Here is a 24,214-nt window from a genome sequence, read left to right as displayed (position 1 = left end):
GGCACTGGATAAATTTATGATAGCTTCCCCTGCTTCTGTACAGGAACTAAAGAGGCCAGAATGAATGTGAGCTGATAAGATGATGTAAATTTGTGCTGGGCTCGCATTTTAAGGGATCGAACAGATGAATGTTTCCCCACTGTTGGGTTGGATAGAGGCTTGACATCTGAAAGTGAGATCTCTAATCTGATCTGGTGGATGAGACTAAGTGGGCCCAAGAAGCTAAAATCTATTTCTTAAGTTTAATTTTAAACGTATTGGCAGAAGATAAGTGACTGGATTTTAGTTCCTGAACAATGTGAGCATAAAGGTATCAAAGAGAGATCAACAGCATATTGTATATAAATGAACCATGGGGAAAGGAACAGTGTATAAGAAGCAATCAGTATATGCATATAATTGCATAAATGTGCTATTTTGATTTCCATGTAATCATTATTTGCATATACTGTTCCTTACTGTTATCCACATATACTTTCTTTTCCCCCAAGATTCATATATATAATCTGTTGTTGATTTCTGTCAAGGAGGTTAAACATAAAGCAGTTGTGGTTAAGCTCTCTTATTTTAGCTGCCAGGTTTGCTGATCTATTCTTTGCTTATCCATTCTTTTCTGCTGGGAACTTCTTCATCTTTCCATTTCTGTGCATAGAGAATCCTAGCTGCTGTAGTTACATACACAAATAGCTATCTTTTTTGGAACTTCTGACCCTATAACCCCAAAAGCTTCAGTTTTGTTTTGTTTGTTTTTATTTGTGGGGTATAATCACTTTGAAAAGATAAAGGTCATATATCATTCCCCCAAAATCCCTCATTTTCATTCAGGTCTACCACACTTTCTCATCCCAGTCTTTTTATCTTCTTCTAGCTGCCCATGATTGTCAAGGAGATTCACCAGCATCTCCCTAGGATCACAGACCCCTGCACTAAAGAAGAGACGCTGACTGCAGTGTGCAACTTCACCTCAAAACAGATGAACGCAGTGGTAGACTGCCTTCTAGATTCCTCCCTGGAGTGCGAGGAGTAAGGGCCTCTAAGAGATGAGTGTGTTACAGGGGGATAGATCCATTTTGCCTGCAAATCTGAGGATTTCTCAGATGCCCTGCATAATGGGATGTCAGGGGGAAAGCCAACAGGACTGCGACTGCCCAGCCACTGAGTAGCAGATGCAATCTCTGACCACCAATACAATGATTCTTGTAAGTCTGCACAACAACTCCGCCACTTACTGACTACTTATACTGTATTTTCCCAACTGCTAAAAGGTCCCAACTGAATGGTGACTTCTTCCTACTGCACTTAAGGTTCACAAACACACTTTCCTCCACCTTTCCCTCCAGACTACGGTCGAGAGGAATGCCTGTATCATCCTTTCCTGTGGGAAAATGGTTCTTGGGGCGAGGCCAGAAGATCTGCTGTGAGATCATTGTGACAGACGTCCTCTTCCAATTCCGTAGTGTCAGTAAGGTATGGCTCTCATTTCCCCATGGACTCCTGTTGTTTGTTTTCTCGATTATACCGTATTGGCTTGAATATACGCTGCACCTGAGGATAAGCTGCACCTTTAAAATTATAAGCAATTGGAGAGAAAAAGAAAAAAGTCAATTAGATTCAGGGAATAAAATACCGGTAGTGTTTTTCTTTTTTTTATCATATACCAAGCAACCACTGGTGCTGAACCTCCGAGCACGCTTGGTGTGGTGGCAGGGATGGTTTCTCCAGTTCTCGGACATGCTGGGTGCTTCCCTACAACAGGAAGTTATCGAAGAAGAGCTACTGGGGCCTTTCTCCAGCGAAAACCTTCACCAAGCCTTGGACACCACCACATGCATGAGTATGGGGAGGTACATCTCAGTCTCCCTACAGCTTGTCAATGCCCCATCTATTCCTGGCAGGGTGCTGCTTCCCTTGCTCATTCCTCAAACAGAAGCTGGCTGCTATGAATGCACAACCTCACTGTCTATCTCCACACACGGCAGTCCACGGCAAGGGATTCCTGCAAGGGAGCATAGATTTGATACTGCTTTTGTGTGTGTTTGTGTGCGTATTTGTTTGTGGTGTTTGTTGATTGTTTTTCATTGTTGTTGTTTTTGTTGAAAATTTAATAAAAATATAATATAAATATATTTAAATTTAGAACCTTTTTCAACGGGGCTTAAATTTTAGAACCTTTTTTTGACACAAACTCATATCTACACAATACAGACATGCATATAAGCATGGATATTCCTTAGATCCCAGCCCTTGTCTAGGTATTTGTGTATCTGCTTTGTGCAAGGGTTAAAAACAACCACCCATTTCTCTGGTGAAATTACAACAACGCAACCCTCTAATAACTAGAATAGCATGATCCTACAGCAAAGGGCACCAGCCCCATAGCTGTACTCTTGCCAGGATAAGAAGAGGTCAACAAGGATGCAGCAAGGATGTTTTGCCCCAACAACAATAACAATGGAAACACAATAAAAAGTGCCTTCTTCCATGGCAGATGGTGGAGGAGAAGAGACACTCCGATAGTCCATTGTGTTTTTTGTGCTCACTGCAGATAAGACTACTCTTCCTTTACAGCTAGCCAAGAAATCTAGTGAGCTGGCTGCTCAGTCACCTGCATGGAATTCCTGGTTGCCGAACCCTTTCACCATTTGATTTTTTTTATCAAAAAACTTTATTGATTAAAACACAATACATTCTCACAATAACATACAATATCATTTTTATCATACATTTCCCATTTTTCCATCCTCACACCCACCACCCACCACCCCTCTGACTTCCCTCCGTCACTCTTTCGACTTCCATTATAAGCTATTTGTTCACTATTTGTACAATCCTAGTTACTATATATTTCTATAATCATCTTTAATTATTTATATTAATTTATTCTACAATTCCTTCATACCTCTTACTCCAAGCATATTAGCACTTCTTTCTTTGAGCAATGTTTCTCCATATACTCTTCATAACATTTCCATTGTTCCTTCAAATTTTGATTTGTTTGGTTTCTTATTGCTGCTGTCAGTTTTGCCATTAACAAATACTCATTTAACTTGCCTATCCACTCATCCTTTGTTGGGACCTGTTGTGTTTTCCATTTAGCTGCTATCACCATTCTGGCGGCCGTGCTAGCATACAAAAATACACTTTTCTTTCCACTTGGTATTTGCCAGTGTGGTGTAGTGGTTAAGAGCGGTAGACTCGTTATCTGGGGAACCGGGTTCGCGTCTCCACTCCTCCACATGCAGCTGCTGGGTGACCTTGGGCTAGTCACACTTCTCTGAAGTCTCTTAGCCCCACTCACCTCACAGAGTGTTTGTTGTGGGGGAGGAAGGGAAAGGAGAATGTTAGCCGCTTTGAGACTCCTTCGGGTAGTGAAAAGCGGGATATCAAATCCAAACTCTTCTTCTTCTTCTTCTTCTTCTGCTCATCTAATAAACCTAGCAAATATGCCTCCGGTTTCTTTACTATTGATTTTTTCATCATTTTTGTCATTTCTGTATGTACCATTGACCAATTTTTTTTTATATCCTCGCATAGCCACCACATGTGCAATAGCGTCCCCACTTCTTTCTTGCATCTCCAACAAAGGTTAGACTTCAATTTATACATGCTCGTAAGTTTCACGGGAGTTAAGTACCACCTATAATGCATCTTAAAAAATTTTTCCTTAATGTTATATGAAGCCGTGAATTTAATATCCTTTCCCCAAAATTTGTCCCATTGCTCCAGATATATTGTATGCCCAAGATCCTTGGACCATCTTAACATTGTCTCTTTTACTTCCTCCCCATCAGATCCCACTCTAATAACAGATTATATGCTCCCGATAATACTTTTTTATTATTTTGTATCACCACTCTTACAAAATTGGAAATTTCTTTTGAGAAACCTTTCTTTATATCTGCATTAAACATACTGTAAAGCTGTATATACTGCCATTTATCAATTTCATATCTCCTTAATTCCTCAAATGTTTTTAATTTATATTTGCCTTCCTGATTTTCAATTAATTGTCTGTATGTCGGCCAAATTTTTGTTATATTTAATCGTTTCCTAGCACTGGCTTCTATTGGTGAGATCCACCAAGGTGTTTGCATTTCTGCATATCTTCCGTATTTTTTCCATACTTTGTATAATGCTCCCCTTAAGATGTGATTGGTAAATTCCTTGTTTATTTTTGCTTTCTCATAATTGAGATATGCATGCCAGCCAAAGCTACAATTAAATCCTTCTAGATCCAAAATCCTATTTCTTTCCAATCTAATCCATTCACACACCCATATTAAGCATTCCGCTTCGTAATATAGTTGCAGGTTTGGAAGCGCCATTCCTCCTTTTTCTTTCCTTTCTGTCAACAGCTTATATTTTATCCGGGGTTTCTTCCCCTGCCAAACAAATTTTGTAATGTCTCTTCTCCATTCATCAAAACAATTTTCTTTAATGTTAATTGGTATAGTTTGAAATAAGTAAAGCATTTTCGGCAGCACATTCATTTTTATAATCGAAACTCTCCCCCATAAAGATAAATTTAATCTATTCCATCTTTCAAATTCCTTCTTTACCTCTTTCCATGTTTTCTCATAATTATTTTTAAACAAATTTCTATTTTTCATGGTTATATCTATTCCTAAATATTTGGCTTTTTGACAATTTGTAATCCTATTTGTTTTTCTAACGCCTTTTGTTCATTTACTTGCATATTTTTTGTCAGGAGTTTCATTTTTTCCATATTTAATTTAAATCCAGATACACCCCCAAAATCCTCTACTAATTCGATTACTTTGGCAATACTTATCTCCTTTCACCATTTGAGTCTTCCCCCTTAGGTGCCACTTTAAATTGGCCAAAGGCTAACAACACAATGCTTTTCCCCCCCTCTGAAGAGCTTGCCATTTCTTGCCAACAGGCCTGTGGCACAGATCACAAAGAATGAACAAAGGGTTTGTATCTCTTCTATGTGATGCCTCTTCAAGAGCATGACTGGGAGTTGTAGCTAGACATTACCAAGAAGACATGCCCTTCTGGGTTCAGCTACTCCTTTCAAAGAAGTCTTCAAAAGCTAATAAAATTATTATTTTAAGCAGTCTTTGAAATGGGTAGCAGTGATCAACCTGTACCTAGTGATGTTTCTCACAACCCCAGGCATTAAAAGAGCTTCATTCAAACGTTTTGATTTGTGTTTAATTTAAACAAGCTTTTCACTCAAAGCACTTCAAGTTAACAGCTGCAAGTTACATCTGCGAAAACGTTCTCTGCACTACTCAAAGAAGTCATACTTTTTTTAAAAAAAAGGCACATTGAGAGAACACATTTAAGCCTAACAAGCTGTGGGAGAAAGGAGGGCACTCCCTTAAAGCCGGTGGAAGCAACCAAGCAGCTAAGCAGGGGCAAAATGGTGGAGATATAGCATGGAATAAGGAGATCATCTGAAGAGAGAAGTCAGTAACACACCCAATGCACAGAACCAAATCTCATCTCTGCCACAAATTCAGTTGGCAACCTTCAAAACCCACGTCTCCCAACCCCACTCCATTCACAATATAGGGACTAATACATACAGGGTTGTTGAAAGATTTGCAATATTACATGCACAGCTCTGGAATGTATGTTGTTGTGTAAGTGATGCATGACTCCAATACAGGAGCAGCACACAGACCAGAAGGGTGGCTGAGTCAAGCCAGAAATGGCTGACAGCTCTTTAAGCCATGGAGAGAGCTTTGCTAAAGGACATACAGAGCAGAATGAGAGGCATGGAACTGCCATGAGTGAGAGGAGGGGAGGAGGACGTAAGGCTGAGGCTACCAACTGCTTGTTTATGCAATCTCAACCATGCCAGTAGGTCATTCTGCTTTGACCAAAGCAAGGTTAGCACAGTCTTCTTCTCTACGTTCTGGAGTTTGCTGGTACTTTGTGCAGACAACAGCACAGTAAGCAGCATGGCTTCCTCTTCACCTTGGCCTTTGAGGTGGAATCTGGCAGCTGACGCAGCATCGCAAAACAAGAAGGATTTACCAAGCCACCAAGATCCACAGGGTTTAGGCAGAAATGCCCCTTCTTTCGCTTCTGAGGTTATGCAATAAACTCTCAGAAAGAATCCCGCACAAGAACGGAGAAGATACAGGCAAAAAACAATTCACTTTGGTGGGATAGGGTGGGAAACAATAAAAAAGAAATTGAGATATCAGTTCTTTTCTGAAATAGTGCTGTACTTTTCATTTGCTCCACCCAATCAAATCACATCTTGATTTATGACTCTGCTACACCAGCCCAGCTGGGCAGCAATTGGGCAACAGTTCCTATTTGGAAACAAGGGCTTTCACACTTTCCAATTTGCCCTATAAGACAGATTGGCCTCCGGTAAATCAAGAACTAGAGGACTAATTGATTTACTTGCTCCAGATTTTTAAACTAATATATCATCATCATCATTATATGGAGGGGTGAGCTAACATATAATATTCTCTTTCTGTGATCTCTGCTTTGTTGTTTTATAACCAACTATTGCTTCTTTAATCGAAACAAAATAGAAAATTCTTTCCAGTAGCACCTTAGAGACCAACTGAGTTTGTTCTTGGTATGAGCTTTCGTGTGCATGCACACTTCTTCAGATACACTGAAACAGAAGTCACCAGACCAACTATGGCAGACCAACACGGCTACCCACCTGTAACTATTGCTTCTTTAGACACAGGCCCATTAGTCATAGCGATAAGTTCAATAAAGGCAGCGTAAGGATGCACTTTTACAGCAGCTCCCATACAACTGAAGTTTATGTCTTCCACTTTAGTGATATCGTACTGCATTCAAACGGGTGTGGCGCTGTGGTCTAAACCACTGAGCCTCTTGGGCTTGCCGATCAGAAGGTCGGTGGTTCAAATCCCAGCGATGGGGTGAGCTCCCGTTGCTTCGTCTCTGCTCCTGCCCACCTAGCAATTCGAAAGCACGTCAAACTGCAAGTAGATAAATAGGTACCGCTCCAGCGGGAAGGTAAACGCCATTTCCCGTGCGCTGCTCTGGTTCGCCAGAAGCGGCTTAGTCACGCTGGCCACATGACCCGGAAGATGTACGCTGGCTCCCTCGGCCAGTAAAGCGAGATGAGCGCCGCAACCCCAGAGTCGTCCATGACTGGACCTGATGTTCAGGGATCCCTTTATCTTTTTTATTTTATTTTATTAACTATCACGTACATTGATACATTATACAATTACATTTACACATAACTCACACATACACATATAACACACACCCAATTACACTCATACAATTACAGTTATAATAGTACAGTTATAATACAGTTATAATGCCGTATACCAATACATATACATATATCCAAATACTTTTATATCTTCCAAACTCATTTTAGACAAAATATATTTTTATTACATAGATTATTTTTTAAAAATATAAACTTGTTCCTTCTAGCCTTCCACTTACCACGGTATGACTAAATTGTTAAATAATGTCCATCTTCGACTTCCCTGTCCACCTCTTCATTAAAATATGTATGAAAATTGTTCACCATAAATAAAGTTATGACACCGACCTCATTCACCACCTTGAAGCAACCGCCACTCCCAACGTCTCTCCGCCCAGCCACGCCCCCCGCGCCCGACTCTCGGCTCCCATTGGTTAAAGGGGCCCGGGCTTTGCCCAGTTAGGGAGTCGGAGGAGCCGGCCAATGGGGAGGACTCGGAACGGGCGGGGGGGAGGAGAAAAGGAGGAGGAGGGGGTGGATCTGGCTCTCCCATTGCCTTCTGGGAGTCGTAGTGCCTGCTCTCCATTCCTCCTCCCTGCAGAACGGCCACCGAAAGGAACTGAGAGGAGGAGGACTGCGTTTCCCAAAAGCAACCGCGGCGTTGCTTCTGAACTACCGGTCGCGAGAAGGGGCAAAACGCGCTCACCTGGTGCTGTCATCCCCCCTTTGGCTTAGCGTACAGGTGGAGGTGGTCAGGGGCTGATGCGGGAGGGAGGAGGAAGAGGATGGAGGAGAAGGCCCTGCGCAGCGTGAGCAGCTCCAGCAGCACCAAGCCCTACCTGGAGAAGCTCACCCTGGGGGTGACCCGCATCCTAGGTAAGGTGGAGGTGGAGGTGGCATCCCTGGTTGGCATGGAAACGGCCAAGGGATGGAGCCGCAAAGAGCCTTTCTTCCCTCTCCTATTCATTGCATGCTGTTTCCCCCTCACAACAGCCCTGCGAGGTAGGCCAGGCTGAGAGGTGGAAACTGCCAGCCCACCACCCTGATCTTTCCCTATATTTATCCTCACAACAGCCCTGCGAGGTAGGCCAGGCTGACTGACTGCCTCGCCCAAGGTCTCAAATTCTTGGTGAAGTGGGATTTTATTTGTTTGTCGGGGACTCAGATAGAAATAAGAGCAGCTGAAGACATATAGGGAGTGAGGAATGGGACAAACCATCCTCCAGGAATGGCCTTACTGCAGCTAGCGAACCAGGCAAAGCTGGTAAAAGGCACTGCTAGCTCAGTGGCACTTTCCATTAGCTCTTGCTAACATCGGATGAATGTTTAGTTTAGTTTAGTGTGATGCAAATGAGCCACAGTATATCTCAGGCACACACATTTATCCCCCAACTTCTCCAACCTCCTTTCCCCTCAAGTCTGGGAGCCTGGGGGCGGGGGTGAACTAAATGACCTAACAGGATTTCCCCTATCTTTAACCTTTGATGCTTTAAAGGGCCCCCTATCTGTCCTCTTCTGTTTCCCACACGGAAACTTAAGATCTGCCTGCTTGATACCTTCCAAACACCATGTGCTGTGCAATGACTTTCTTCCTCTAATTCCGTCTTCCCCCAGACCGGTGACCTCTGGGAGTTTTGGAGCTGATGGAAGATGTAATGCAGTGGTGTCATGGACTGTCTGGATGCAGAGAAGTTTGGGCACCCCCAAGGGAACCCCCAGGGGAAGAAGGCTCTTGGAATCAAAGAATGAAAGAAAAGCCCTAAACGACTAGGACCCAAATTATCTCAGGGGCAGCCTGATTCCTTAGGCTTCACCTCAATCACTGAGAATCTCTGGTGGTTCCCAGCACCCCTGAGTTTCATCTAGTCTTCATTAGGGTTGTACACTTTAGTGTGACAGGCCAAGCCCTGTGGAACTCCCTGCTACTAGAGGTTTGTCAGAGACCAGCCCTCCCTTCCTTCCGAGATCTTTTGAAAGCTATGTTTGTTTGTTTGTTTAAACAGGCAACATGATTTTAACCATATTCTAACCAATGATATTCATTGAATTTTTAATGGATCTTTTGTTGAGTCTCCCATCTTTATTTTCCCACTCACTATACAGTATTTCTACAAAAGGGCAGATTGTAAAATTTGTAATTAAATCAATCAACATGTGGCCTTCCAGCTATTGCTGGACAACAACTCTCATCTCCCTTCACTGTTGGCCATGCTTGTTGGGAACTGGAAGTCCAGCAGCAACATCTGGAGGACTCCATGCTGACTCCCCCCCCATGCTATTCCTCCTCCCTCCCAATCCCTTTTCCTTTCATGTTGTGACTCTTTAAGGTTACAAGCCTAGAGGCAGGGGAACTGTCTGGTTTATATTCATCTGCAAACTGCTTTGGGGAAATCTTTCTGGTTAAAGAGCAGGACACGTATTGTTTACACTGATTACTCTTTTTGCAGAAGCTTCTCCAGGAGTTACTGAGGTGACGTTTGTGGAGAAGGTGCCAGTTGAGCGGCATGCCATTATTTCATGGGAACAGGTAAGGCTGGCTGTTATTTAATCATATTGCCTCTGCTCCCCCACTGTGCTCAAGTCAGCTTTTGCAGTATTATTAGTTTGGATTTTCCATAGAGGTGATCAGAACAGAGCACCTGGAGGTGAGGCCATGTTTTTAATGGGACTGCATGTAAAGCTGCCCTCTGGTAGCAGAGCAGGTCCAACTTTCTGGATGTGAAACTATTGGAAGTAAGGGAGCTTGCAGTTTGTCCCTTGGGCACTAGGCGGCGCCATCCTTCCTGGATTTCCCGTCTCACCCTCGCCAACCTGGTGCCCTCCAGCTCTTGGGGGAAATGTGGGCAGAGCAACGAATGCAATCTTTACCTTTGTGAAGTAGCCTACTTTCTGCCCACTTTCACACACCCTTCTGTGTCCTTCATCCAGGCAAGCAAGAAGTCTAATAAGCTCCGGGACATATTCAAGCCAGGCAAAAACACTCGAGGAGGGTGGGAAGCTAGATGGCTGAGCAAATATGGGTTTGGGAGAGTCTTAAGGGCCAGGCGGCGAGACCAACTCGGCTACTCTTCTGGCACTGATTTCAAGTTGTTCATTCTAAGGCAGTACTTCTCAAACCCTTTTCCTCTGGTCCACACTTTCAGAATAAAAACAACACCAAATTCTTTTATTGATAAGAAATACATTAGGGGAAAAACAACAACTCCTAGCACTGCTTGCTTTACAACACAGAACACAACTACTTTATAGTATGATCATGGGAAGTCCAAAAATCTTAAAACAATGCAACTACATAAGAGCACAAATCATTCCCAAAATATAATTATAAACAAGCCTCTTACATAATAAACAAGCCTCTTAAGTACATATACAGGTGAAACTCGAAAAATTAGAATATCGTGGAAAATTCCATTTATGTAAGCAATTGTTTTCATTAGCTACTGGAGTTTAATATATGAGAGACTCATGACATGCAAAGTGAGATATGTCAAGCCTTTGTTTGGTATAATTGTGACGATTATGGCGTGCAGCTGATGAAAACCCCAAAGTAGAAATTGTTAATTTGGGGTTCTCATCAGCTGTACACCATAATCATCACTATTATAACAAATAAAGGCTTGACATATCTTGCTTTGCATGTCATGAGTCTATCTCGTATATTAGTTTCACCTTTTAAGTTGAATTACTGAAAGAAATTAACCTCTCCACAATATTCTAATTTTTTGAGTTTCACCTGTACAAACTCAGTGAGAGCTGGTTACAGGTGGGTAGCCGTGTTGGTCTGCCATAGTCAAAACAAAATAGAAAATTCTTTCCAGTAGCACCTTAGAGACCAAACTCAGTTGGTCTCTAAGGTGCTACTGGAAAGAATTTTCTATTTTGTTTCAGTGAGAGCTGTGAGCTTGCTTTTGCCAGATAATGTTACTGATGTTACGTCTAATTTGAGACAAACAAACTCTCATATGCCTATCAACACAAAGAAAGCTTTCTATTTTCTGATGTTTCATATTTGTTAGAGTTCAGAATCCCTGTTCCAAACAACAGGTGGTGGAGAACTATGGAATAATAGCCAATGCTCCTGAAAAGAAGCATGCATGCAGTTTCTGGCAATATTCCCAAAAATTATTTTTATGCTATACTATACTGAAACATTTAAATTATTTTTTATTCTCCCCGCCACACTTGCCATCCTCCCCTGCCACCCCCTTTGAGAACCACTGCCCTCAGGGGTGTTGGACATGCCCCCCCCCAATCCTTCTCCCTCTGTTAAATTGGGCCTGTAATGAAGAACTGAAGAAATAGGGGGATCTCACCTGCTGTTGGGTCCTGCTTTGAACGGCACCCTCCTTGTGTGCGACGCACCTTTCCTCTCGATGCTGCCGCTCTGATAGCTGTTAGTTTAGGAGGCAGAGTTTTCAGGGCATGTAATCCAGGGCAGCAGAGAACCGGACGTGGCGATGACATCGGGCAGCAGGCAGGCAGCTCCAGAAGAAGAGCGATGCAAACCGGGACGGAGCTGGCCCTGCGGGTGCAAAGTTATAGATGCAGCAGGGCAAGGGGTCAGTCTTGACATAGGCTGACAAGAATGCTGGGGTGGGGGGGAGGTAATGGGGCCCTCAGGCAACAGCTGGATACTGAAGGCCTGTGTCTGTCTATTGGGGCCAAGCAAAGTATAGGAGAAAGACAAATGTTGGAAGCGGTATAACGGACAAGAGGGCCAGCTGCACATCAAGGCTTGTTTGTTTATTAACTTTGTACACTGCCCTACACAACATAAAACCACGGTATGAAAAACACAAATTACATAAGAAAAATAGGAACATAAACATACCAATAACCCCCCTTGTTTGCAGGCTAGCACTCTACAAAAGATAAGATAATATTTCTTTATTGTCATTGTACAAATGCAATGAAATTGGATGCTTTCCCATAAAAAAGCAACACAAAAACATTTTGTGTCACTATGGATGTGGAATCTCTGTATACCAACATCCCACACAACGATGGTTTACAAGCTATAAGGAACACCATTTCAGATAAAACCACAGCGGACTTTGCTACCAAACTCTGTCATTTTGTCCTTACCCACAACAACTTCAAATTTGGTGAGGACCTGTTCCTTCAGATCAACGGCACAGCAATGGGCACCCGCATGGCCCCACAGTATGCCAACATCTTCATGGCAGATTTAGAACAACGTTTCCTAAACTCCTACCCACTCAAACCTCTCTTGTACCTGCGTTACATTGACGATATTTTTATTATCTGGACACATGGCCAACAGACCCTGGACACCTTCCACCAGACATTCAATGACTTTCACCCCACCATCAACCTAACAATGAACCAATCTATGCAAGAAATACACTTTTTGGACACTACTATAAAAATACAGGATGGACACATAGACACCACCTTATACCGTAAACCAACTGACCGACAAACATATCTACATGCTTCTAGCTACCATCCCAAACACACCAAACAATCCATAGTATATAGCCAGGCCCTACGTTACAGCCGCATCTGTTCCAACTCTACAGACAGAGACTCTCACCTAAGAGATCTACAGCAAACCTTTTTAGAACTAAAATATCCACCTGATGAAGTTAAACAACAGATCAACAGAGCCAGACTGATACCCAGAGAGAACTTGCTGCAAGACAGACCCAAAAAAGAAAATAACAGAACACCACTAGTAATCACATACAACTCCCAAATTAAAACAGTACAACGCATCATCAGAGATCTACAACCTCTCCTAGACAATGACAGTTCTCTTTCTCAAGCTCTGGGAGGAAGACCCTACATCGCCTACAGACAGCCACCCAATCTCAAACAGCTCCTCACCCACAATAATACTACAACAGGACTCAACATGGACACTGGTACCAGAGCCTGCAATAAACCCAGATGCCAACTTTGTGTTGTTCAGTCGTTCAGTCGTGTCCGACTCTTCGTGACCCCATGGACCAGAGCACGCCAGGCACGCCTATCCTTCACTGCCTCTCGCAGTTTGGCCAAACTCATGTTAGTAGCTTCAAGAACACTGTCCAACCATCTCATCCTCTGTCGTCCCCTTCTCCTTGTGCTCTCCATCTTTCCCAACATCAGGGTCTTTTCTAGGGAGTCTTCTCTTCTCATGAGGTGGCCAAAGTACTGGAGCCTCAACTTCAGGACCTGTCCTTCTAGTGAGTACTCAGGGCTGATTTCTTTGAGAATGGATAGGTTTGATCTTCTTGCAGTCCACGGGACTCTCAAGAGTCTCCTCCAGCACCATAATTCAAAAGCATCAATTCTACGGCGATCAGCCTTCTTTATGGTCCAGCTCTCACTTCCGTACATTACTACTGGGAAAACCATAGCTTTAACTATACGGACTTTTGTCGGCAAGGTGATGTCTTTGCTTTTTAAGATGCTGTCTAGGTTTGTCATTGCTTTTCTCCCAAGAAGCAGGCGTCTTCTGATTTCGTGACTGCTGTCACCATCTGCAGTGATCATGGAACCCAAGAAAGTGAAATCTCTCACTGCCTCCATTTCTTCCCCTTCTATTTGCCAGGAGGTGATGGGACCAGTGGCCATGATCTTAGTTTTTTTGATGTTGAGCTTCAGACCATATTTTGCGCTCTCTTCTTTCACCCTCATTAAAAGGTTCTTCAATTCTTCCTCACTTTCTGCCATCAAGGTAGTATCATCAGCATATCTGAGGTTGTTGATATTTTTTCCGGCAATCTTAATTCCGGTTGGGGATTCATCCAGTCCAGCCTTTCGCATGATGTATTCTGCATATAAGTTAAATAAGCAGGGAGACAATATACAGCCTTGTCGTACTCCTTTCCCAATTTTGAACCAATCAGTTGTTCCATATCCAGTTCTAACTGTAGCTTCTTGTCCCACATAGAGATTTCTCAGGAGGCAAATGAGGTGATCCGGCACTCCCATTTCTTTAAGAACTTGCCATAGTTTGCTGTGGTCGACACAGTCAAATGCTTTTGCATAATCAATGAAGCAGAAGTAGATGTTTTTCTGGAACTCTCTGGCTTTCTCCATAATCCAGCGCATGTTTGCAATTTGGTCTCTGGTTCCTCTGCCCCTTCGAAATCCAGCTTGCACTTCTGGGAGTTCTCGGTCCACATACTGCTTAAGCCTGCCTTGTAGAATTTTAAGCATAACCTTGCTAGCGTGTGAAATGAGTGCAATTGTGCGGTAGTTGGAGCATTCTTTGGCACTGCCCTTCTTTGGGATTGGGATGTAGACTGATCTTCTCCAATCCTCTGGCCACTGCTGAGTTTTCCAAACTTGCTGGCATATTGAGTGCAGCACCTTAACAGCATCCTCTTTTAAAATTTTAAATAGTTCAGCTGGAATATCATCACTTCCACTGGCCTTGTTGTTAGCAAGGCTTTCTAAGGCCCATTTGACTTCACTCTCCAGGATGTCTGGCTCAAGGTCAGCAACCACATTTCCTGGGGTGTATGAGACCTCCATATCTTTCTGGTATAATTCCTCTGTGTATTCTTGCCACCTCTTCTTGATGTCTTCTGCTTCTGTTAGGTCCTTTCCACTTTTGTCCTTAATTGTGGTAATCTTTGTACGAAATGTTCCTTTCATATCTCCAATTTTCTTGAATAAATCTCTGGTTTTTCCCATTCTGTTGTTTTCCTCTATTTCTTTGCATTGCTCGTTTAGAAAGGCCCTCTTGTCTCTCCTTGCTATTCTTTGGAAATCTGCATTCAATTTCCTGTATCTTTCACGATCTCCTTCGCATTTTGCTTGTCTTCTCTCCCCCGCTATTTGTAAGGCCTCATTGGTCAGCCACTTTGCTTTCTTGCATTACTTTTTCATTGGGATGGTTTTCGTTGCTGTCTCCTGTATAATGTTACGAGCCTCCATCCACAGTTCTTCAGGTACTCTATCCACCAAATCTAAATCCTTGAACCTGTTCTTCACTTCAACTGTGTATTCATAAGGAATTTGATTTAGATGGAATCTTACTGGCCCAGTGGTTTTTCCTACTTTCTTCAGTTTAAGCTGGAATTTTGCTATAAGAAGCTGATGATCTGAGCCACAGTCAGCTCCAGGTCTTGTTTTTGCTGAGTGTATAGAGCTTCTCCATCTTTGGCTGCAGAGAATATAATCAATCTGATTTCGATGTTGCCCATCTGGTGATGTCCATGTGTAGAGTCGTCTCTTGTGTTGTTGGAAAAGAGTGTTTGTGATGACCAGCTTGTTCTCTTGACAGAACTCTATTAGCCTTTGCCCTGCTTCATTTTGATCTCCAAGGCCAAACTTGCCAGTTGTTCCTTTTATCTCTTGACTTCCTACTTTAGCATTCCAATCCCCTATAATGAGAAGAACATCCTTCTTTGGTGTCATTTCTATAAGGTGTTGTAAGTCTTCATAGAATTGATCAATTTCGGTTTCTTCAGCACTGGTAGTTGGTGCATAAACTTGGATTACTGTGATGTTAAAAGGACTGCCTTGGATTCGTATCGAGATCATTCTATCATTTTTGAAGTTGCATCCCAGTACAGCTTTCGCCACTCTTTTGTTGACTATGAGGGCCACTCCATTTCTTTTACGGGATTCCTGCCCACAGTAGTAGATATGATAGTCATCCGAACTGAATTCGCCCATTCCTGTCCATTTTAGTTCACTGATGCCTAGGATGTCAATGTTTATTCTTGCCATCTCATTTTTTACCACATCCAGCTTACCAAGGTTCATGGTTCTTACATTCCAGGTTCCTATGCAATACTTTTCTTTACAGCATTGGACTTTCCTTTCGCTTCCAGGCATATCCGCAACTGAGCGTCCTTTCAGCTTTGGCCCAGCCGCTTCATCAGCTCTGGATCTACTTGTACTTGTCCTCCGCTCTTCCCCAGTAGCAAGTTGGACGCCTTCCGACCTGAGGGGCTCATCTTCCAGCGTCATATCTTTTATATGCCTGTTGTCTTTGTCCATGGAGTTTTCTTGGCAGGGATACTGGAGCGGCTTGCCAGTTCCTTCTCCAGGTGGATCACGTTTGGTCCAAACTCTCCGCTCTGACCTGTCCATCTTGACTTGTCCATAACTTGCCTGAGTAATTCAAGCCCCTTCGCCACGACAAGGCAGTGATCCATGAAGGGGGATGCCAACTTTGCTGCCACATAAACCCGGACAACACCATTACTGGTCCCAACAACATCAAACATACCATCTCAGGACTATTTAATTGCTCATCTTCCAACATTGTGTATGCAATCAAATGCCAACAGTGCCCTTCAGCTCTCTATATTGGACAAACAGGCCAAACCCTACGCCAAAGGATAAATGGACATAAATCTGATATCAGGAATCACAAGACAGAGAAACCAGTAGGAGAACACTTCAATCTCCCAGGACATTCTATAAAAGATCTCAAAGTAGCTGTCTTAATACAAAGAAATTTCAGAAATAGACTGGAAAGAGAAGTGGCTGAATTACAACTAATCACCAAACTTAAAACCACGGAGAAACCTGGTCTGAACAAAGACATTGGATTCTTATCTCATTATACATAACAAAGCTATCTTTAGCCATCTCACCACTTGCCTTTCCCTGCAAGACTGATTGCAACCGTTTTGAGTCGTCAACAGGTTTTCCACACCTATCAGCTGATCACCCATTCCCACCACCCTTCTGAGCAATACCCCTCCCCACTCCCCCACTATATTTAAGGATCTGGTGACTTCTGTTTCAGTGTATCTGAAGAAGTGTGCATGCACACAAAAGCTCATACCAGGAACAAACTCAGTTGGTCTCTAAGGTGCTACTAGAAAGAATTTTCGATTTTGTTTTAACACAAAAACAGTACTTGTGCAGTGATTGATATAGCATAGATGTCGAAAATATCTCTTGAAACAGTCCTTCAGCTGGTGAGCAGCACATTTATGCCAGATTTTAACAGTCCTTGTTATAGTGAGAGCCAGTTTCCTGAGGGAATGTATGTTGGTAAAAGGAACAGAGACCCATGGTTGGTCCAGTTCAGAGCACAGTTTTAAGTTCAGCGTGGTTGAAATCTCCAGCAATGATGTTCACAGTAGTCTTGCTGGCTGCTGATAGAGCCTGACAGGCTGCCCTCCAGATGTTAGGAAATGATTGTAGCTTAATGACAGAACATTTGCATTACACGCAGAAAGTCCCAGGTTCAATCTCCATCATTTGCAGGTAGAGAGCTTCCCTACCTGAAACCCTGGAGAGCATCTGAACCCCGGAGACAATACTGAACTAGGTGGCCCAACAGTCTGATTGAGCATAAGGCAGCTTCCTATGTCTCTGTGTTGCAGTACTCCAACTCCCATCACCCCTGATCCTTGCCCATGCTGCCTGGCGCTCATGGGAGCTGGAGTCCAACCATATCTAGACGGGGCCACAGAGGCAATGGCTGCTGCTTGATTCTCTCTTTCTCCTGCCCTCGCCTCTCCTTGCAGAAGAATGCCTGCGTCTTGCCTGAGGATTTAAAGAATTTTTACCTGATGACGGATGGCTTCCACATGACTTGGAGTGTAAAGTTTGATGGTAAGAATAAGCCTTTCACAGCTTGGGACCAGTTTACTCACAAGGTCACCTTCTTCACTCAGCCACTTCGATCTGCGGAACCAACACCATTACAAACCCCATAATACTCATTCTGCATATGTAATAAATCAATATTTTAGTGCAGCAGGGCCCACACTTTACAACTCCCTGCTTATTGACAACAGGCAGGTGTCTTCGCTGTACTCTTTACGGCGACTGCTAAAAACATTATTGTTCAGGCAAGCCCATCCAGTCACAAAGAAGTATGGCATGTGTTTTAATCCAGTTTTTAGCTTATCATTGATTTTAATTAATGGAGAGGGCGTTATTGTTTTGTTTTGTTTTTGTTCCTGTTTTTACTGGGTATTTTGTGTTTGTACCTTGTGTTTTTGTGCTGTGAACCGCACTAGGATCTTCAGATGATGGGCAGTATACAAATAAATAATTAACTTTTGAATGTTTTTAAATAGCTGTTTTTAACTTTTTGTTGATAATTTTAATGATAACCGCTCTGAGGGTTTTTCTCACAGTCAAACAGTATATAAAGGCTGTGAAACTCACATGAAATAAATACATTATTCTCTGATCAACAGTTGCATCAACACACCCATTTCCTCTGCTTAAATTGTGTTATGTCTTTAATTTAGGAAGTGGGGCAATGAAACGGGAGCTGTTCAGCAGCAGAAAGATTCCTATTTCAGCAGCAGCACTCTGCGTGCTGCCGATCCCATCTTTGCTGCCATCATAAATAGGCGCTTCCTTTTTGCAAAAAGCAAGCAAGCTGATATTCTCCTTCAGAGGGCACCACGTTCTGTGAGCCTTCTGTGCTCCTACAGAATTGTGGCATCCATGCCAGCAACCTATTAATGGCTGTCTTTCTTCCAGACAACCCCATGCCCCTTGGCTCCATGACCATCAACAGCATCTCCAAGTTAAACCGAGTCAGAGCATCGCCCGTCTATGCCTTGCCCAATGCCCCCACCCTGGCTGACTTGGAGGACACCGACGATGAAGAAGGTACTGCCCCATCTCACCCCTTTGTCCATGGGTGACCTCAGTCCTCCACTCCTCCCGCACCTGCTATCCCACCAAAGGTTTCCGTGACGTTATACACAAGCCCCACTGATGCCCAGCTTCCCAAGCTCTGCCTGGTTTGAGTTTTCCTTGCCCTGCACCCAACGAGAATGCCTGCCTGCTTCGCTCAGCCTTTACTTTCTCCCCAAAGGTAATGGGGGTCAGCCGGAGAAACCTCACCTGGACTCGCGGAGCCTGGTGTTTGAGCTGGACCCGTGCGGAGGGAATGGGAAGGTCTGCCTCGTGTACAAGAACACCAAGCCGGGTATGTTGTATGATACCAGCAGCCCAAGAGCTGCCTCTACTAATCGACCCCATCTGCAAACCCCAGTTAGCTTTTGCCTTTGTCGGCGATGTTTTGGACTACTGTTCCTAGCACCATACTATTGTGCTGGCTAAGACTGATGGGCTTTGTAGTCCAGAACATCTGGAGGTCACCAGGTTGACAAAGGCTGTTCTCTATGACGGCCTGTGATGAAGTCTTCCTAAAGCAAAGCTATGCCTGGCATTCATCTTTCCCATTATTATTGAAATTTTTATACCGCCCTTCATCCACAGAGCTCAGGGCGGTTCACCACGTAAAATTACAATATAAAAAAAGACAAAATGCATAATAAGAACAAGAAGGAAAGCAAACATCCCACCCCCCAACCCAACACATTTAGAAAGATATCAGATGTCAGCCCAAGGCTTGGTTGAAGCGGAATGTTTTCACCTGGCGCCTAAAGATAGGTAGCTAAGGTGCCAGGTGAGCCTCCCTGGGGAGAACCTTCCACAAACGGAGCCACTGCAGAAAAGGCCTCTTCTCGTGTGGCCACCCTCCAGACCTCTCGTGGAGGAGGCACACAAAGAGGGGCCTCAGAGGATGAATTTCCCTTGGAAATGCCTTTATCCTTTGTAGAAAGCACCAAGGCCCAGATCATCGTCCGTAGGCCTCAGAGTTCCTTATTAAACCCCCTTGAAAGGTGTGTGTGGGGGGTCTGTTCTTCTTATCCTGCGGCCTAATAGTCTCTCTCCTCACTTCCAGTTGTCACCCCGGATTCCGAGATCTGGTTTCTGGACCGAGCTCTCTACTGGCATTTCCTCACCAAAACCTTCACCGCTTACTACCGGCTCCTGATCACCCACCTGGGACTTCCACATTGGCAGTATGCCTTCACCAGCTACGGCATCAGCCCCCAGGCTAAGGTGAGAGAACAACAAACGGCCCATCTCCCTTTTCCTAGGGTCTGCCGCTCCTCCCCATTCTGCCTTCACAAAAGCCCTGCGAGGTAGGTCAGGCTGAGAGTGAGTGAGTGGCCCAAGGTCACCCAGTCAGCTTCATGGCCAAACGGGAATTTGAACCCCAGCCTCCCAGGCCCTAGACCGACATTCTAATCCAGTGTCTCTCAAACCTGGGTCCCCAGCTGTTGTCTGGACCCAAGTTTGAGAAACATTGCTCTTACCACTATGCCACACCACCTCTACACTGACTGGCTGCTGCTCTCCAGAGCTTCAGGTGGCATGGTGGGGGTCTCTCCTAGCCCTCCTTGGAGATACCAGTGGGGATTTGCATGCGACATAAATGCTCTCGCCTCTGAATGAATCCTTCCATTCCCTAGCTCTGTTCTGCATCCCACTTTCCCAGAGAGGCATTTGGACACTGACTCTCCAGGATTTGGGAGACAGACCCTACAACATTGGCCTTTGAGTCCCACTTCAACCCAAAGATAAGGTTGATTCCCCCCCCACTTCTTCCCAATGACAGATAGGTAGCCGTGTTGGTCTGCCATAGTCAAAACAAAACAAAATCTTGCAGTAGCACCTTGGAGACCAACAAAGTTTGTTCTTGGTATGATAAATGGACATAAATCTGATATCAGGAATCACAAGACAGAGAAACCACTAGGAGAACACTTCAGTCTGCCAGGACATACTATACAACAGGGGTGGCCAACTCCCAGGAGACTGTGATCTACTTACAGAGTTAAAAACTGGCAGTGATCTACCCTCTTTTGGGGGGTTCAGGTCAAAGTTGTTGAGCTTTTTGGGGGAGGAGGAAAATACCGTTTTTTAGGCATTCAGGTGAAATATGTTGTTGAGCTTTTTTTAGGGAGAAAGAAATCCCTGGTTTTTGGGGGTCCAGGGCAAAAAAAAAATGAGCTTTTTTTAGTTTTGGGGGGAATTGAGCTTCTTTGGGGGAGCCGGTGATCTACCAGTGATCTACCACAGACGTCCAGTGATCTACCGGTAGATCACGATCTACCTGTTGGACGTGCCTGCTATACAAGATCTCAAAGTAGCTGTCTTACTACAAAGGTATTTCAAAAATAGACTGGAAAGAGAAGTTGCTGAATTGCAACTCATTACCAAACGCCGGCTCCCTTGGCCTATAGAACAAGATGAGCGCCACAACCCCAGAGTCGGACACGACTGGACCTAATGGTCAGGGGTCCCTTTACCTTTACCTTACCAAACTTAAAACCATAGAGAGATCTGGTCTGAACAAAGACATTGGATTCTTATCTCATTATACATGACAAATCTATCTTTAGCCATCTCACCCCTTGCCCTTTCCTGTAAGACCGATTGCAGTCATTAACAGTTGTTAACAGGTTTTCCACACCCATCAGCCAATCACCCATTCCCACCACCCTTCTGAGTAATACTACTCCCCACCCTCTCAATATATATATAAGGGTCTGGTGACTTCTGTTTCAGTGTATCTGAAGAAGTGTGCATGCACACGAAACCTCATACCAAGAACAAACTTAGTTGGTCTCTAAGGTGCTCCTGGAAGGAATTTTTTTATTTTTTATTTTGTTTCTTCCCAATGGAAATCTTCACTCCCACCTTGTTCCCTGGTGGGGAGACGCCATCTTGTGGGTCACCTTGGGTGCCAAAATGTCTTGGGCTGCCTCTGCTTGTGGATTAAGATAAGGCCTTTGTCCTGGATGGACCTTTCATTCCCTGGTGAGAGTTGGACAGGAAGTGGCTGTTCCTCTCCGCAGAGACTCCTCTCTATTAAGATGGTCCAGGCCCCAGAGACTTGTAGAATCAGAAGGGATTTTCTGGCCGGCATGTCTGGTGCTCCTGAGGCCCTGGTCTTGGTGTGCAATGGTCATGTGAGCCGGGACATCAATAGGACTGTTCCCAGGTGGCTTCCCTGACCCTGTGGAGCCCAATCCACCTGCCTGGTGGAAATCTTACAGCAAGCTTGGCTGGGCACAGGTACAGGTGTATATGCCTCTGAACACTGAATCTCTCAGCCCCTCCTGGAGACCTCAGGGATTGAACTCTGCATCCAACACAAACACAAAGCCAGGAAGCAGGCCTTGAAACACCCTCACCCTAGCTCACCTTCCTTCTCTGCTGTTTGCAGCATTTTTTTTAATTGCCAATTTTGATAGCAGCGTTATCAGAGGGGCTATTTGCCTTGACAGGCAGGGCTCTAAGGCTAGAGTCCTCCTCTGTGTCAGGACGGCCTTTGAACCTGAGAGCCACATCTCTTTGCGATCCTGAGTTCCCTGGTTTACCTTTCTGACACCGAAGCACGACTCTTCCCTTAAATACACCATGCAACATGATTCTAGGATTACCATGCTGTGGTGTGATCTCTCTCCTGCAGCTCTGTGCCAAGAAAGCTTTGCAAAGGGTAATAATAGCATTTTAGCAGGCCATCCAGGGATTGTATTAGGGATCTGCTCCATCCCAAGCAAGACCCCCTTCTGTCCCTGAGCCCATCTAGCTGGATTCCTGGCTGAGGCCTCCGGTCCCACGGCCGGCAGATAACAAGCCAGGAAGCAGGCCTTGAAACACCCTCACCCTAGCTCACCTTCCTTCTCTGCTGTTTGCAGCATTTTTTTAATTGCCAATTTTGATAGCAGCGTTATCAAATTGCCTTGACAGGCAGGGCTCTGAGGCTAGAGTCCTCCTCTGTGTCAGGACGGCCTTTGAACCTGAGAGCCACACCTCTTTGCGATCCTGAGTTCACCTTTCTATTACCTGTCTTGCATCTCCCAACAAGAGACTCCCTCCACTTCCTTTGTGCCATGCCAAACTTCATAAACTTTTACAGGTGGGTAGCCGTGTTGGTCTGCCATAGTCGAAACAAAATAGAAAATTCTTTCCAGTAGCACCTTAGAGACCAACTGAGTTTGTTCTTGGTATGAGCTTTCGTGTGCATGCACACTTCTTCAGATACTTCTTCAGATACTGAGTTTGTTCTTGGTATGAGCTTTCGTGTGCATGCACACTTCTTCAGGTATCTGAAGAAGTGTGCATGCACACGAAAGCTCATACCAAGAACAAACTCAGTTGGTCTCTAAGGTGCTACTGGAAAGAATTTTCTATTTTGTTTCATAAACTTTTATCGTGCTGCCTGTTGCTTGCCTTTTCTCCTGACCAAAAAGTCCTAACCTCGGCCACCTTCCTTCAGAGGGGATTCACTCCAACCCTTGATAATTGTGGTTGCCCTTCTCCAAACCTTTTCCAACATCCTTTTCAAGGCGAGGCGACCAGAACTGCACGCCTACGTGCAGTGAGTGCCGTTTGCTGCTCTTCACTTTCCCTTCTCCTTTTCCAGCAATGGTTCAACATGTACAAGCCCATCACCGTCAACACGGAGCAGCTCTCTGAGGAAGCTGAATCCTTCGTGAACAAGCTGGACCCAAACAAGGTCTTCCGCAGCAAAAGCAAAACTCCAGTGATGAAGAAGAAGCTGGCATCCCAGACGCCCTCCTCCCAGAAGGGCCAGGCAGGGACAGCCCCCAAGAATCCTCAGCAGGCCGGAAGCTCCTCAAGGAGACGGGAACCCCAGCCCTGACTGACCTTTGCCCTTTGACCCTGCACCGCCCCAGAAAAGGCCTCCCAGGTTGTGGCTGGTGGAGCATCGAATGGGACCAAGTTGTGTTTATCTAAAAGTATTTATTTAAAAGGCTTTAGGCTCCAGTTGAATTTCCTTTGTGCCAAACGCGATCGGTGGGCTCAGGTTCGACATGGTCCTTCCATGGAGTGAACGTTGCAAATAATAATGCTAAGAATAATATTTATTTATACCCTGCCCATCCGGCTGGGTTTCCCCAGCCACTCTGGAAGGCTTACAGCACATATAAAAATATAATGAAACATCAAACATTAAAAGCTTCCTGATACATTGCTGCCTTCACATGTCTTCTAAAAGTTGTGTAGTTCTTTATCTCCTTGACATCTGCTAGGAGGGCGTTCCACAGGGAGGGCGCCACTACCGAGAAGGCCCTTGCCTGGTTCCCTGTAACCTCACTTCTTGCAGTGTGGGAACCGCCAGAAGACCTTCAGAGGAGGACCTCAGTTTCCGGGCTGAGCGATGGGGGTGGAGATGCTCCTTCAGGTATACTAAGCCTGTCTAGGGGTCGTAATGCAATGGCTGGCTAAATTGAGCAGATAAAGTGC

The 24,214-nt window shown here is 44.4% G+C and overlaps 1 protein-coding gene across 3 annotated transcripts; it reads left to right on the top strand.

The window, feature by feature from the left end:
- Positions 1-7,932: 7,932 nt before the first annotated feature.
- On the top strand, positions 7,933-23,732 carry TPGS2 (tubulin polyglutamylase complex subunit 2). 3 transcript variants are annotated; one of them, XM_033164525.1, is made up of 7 exons: positions 7,933-8,068; positions 9,640-9,719; positions 17,644-17,731; positions 18,617-18,748; positions 18,957-19,070; positions 19,833-19,993; positions 23,370-23,732. In XM_033164525.1, the coding sequence occupies exons 1-7, from the start codon at positions 7,978-7,980 to the stop codon at positions 23,607-23,609; spliced, it is 906 nt and encodes a 301-aa protein (XP_033020416.1). In that variant the 5' UTR covers positions 7,933-7,977; the 3' UTR covers positions 23,610-23,732. The 3 variants fall into 3 exon arrangements, with proteins under 3 accessions (XP_033020416.1, XP_033020417.1, XP_033020418.1); XM_033164526.1 differs by lacking the exon at positions 18,957-19,070; XM_033164527.1 differs by lacking the exon at positions 19,833-19,993 and having other exon boundaries at positions 23,370-23,569.
- Positions 23,733-24,214: the final 482 nt, after the last annotated feature.

The sequence above is a fragment of the Lacerta agilis genome, chromosome 11, assembly GCF_009819535.1.
Source record: "Lacerta agilis isolate rLacAgi1 chromosome 11, rLacAgi1.pri, whole genome shotgun sequence".
NCBI lineage: Eukaryota > Metazoa > Chordata > Lepidosauria > Squamata > Lacertidae > Lacerta > Lacerta agilis.
The sequence above is the reverse complement of the archived record's forward strand: the minus strand, read 5'-3'. Positions and strand labels throughout refer to the sequence as shown.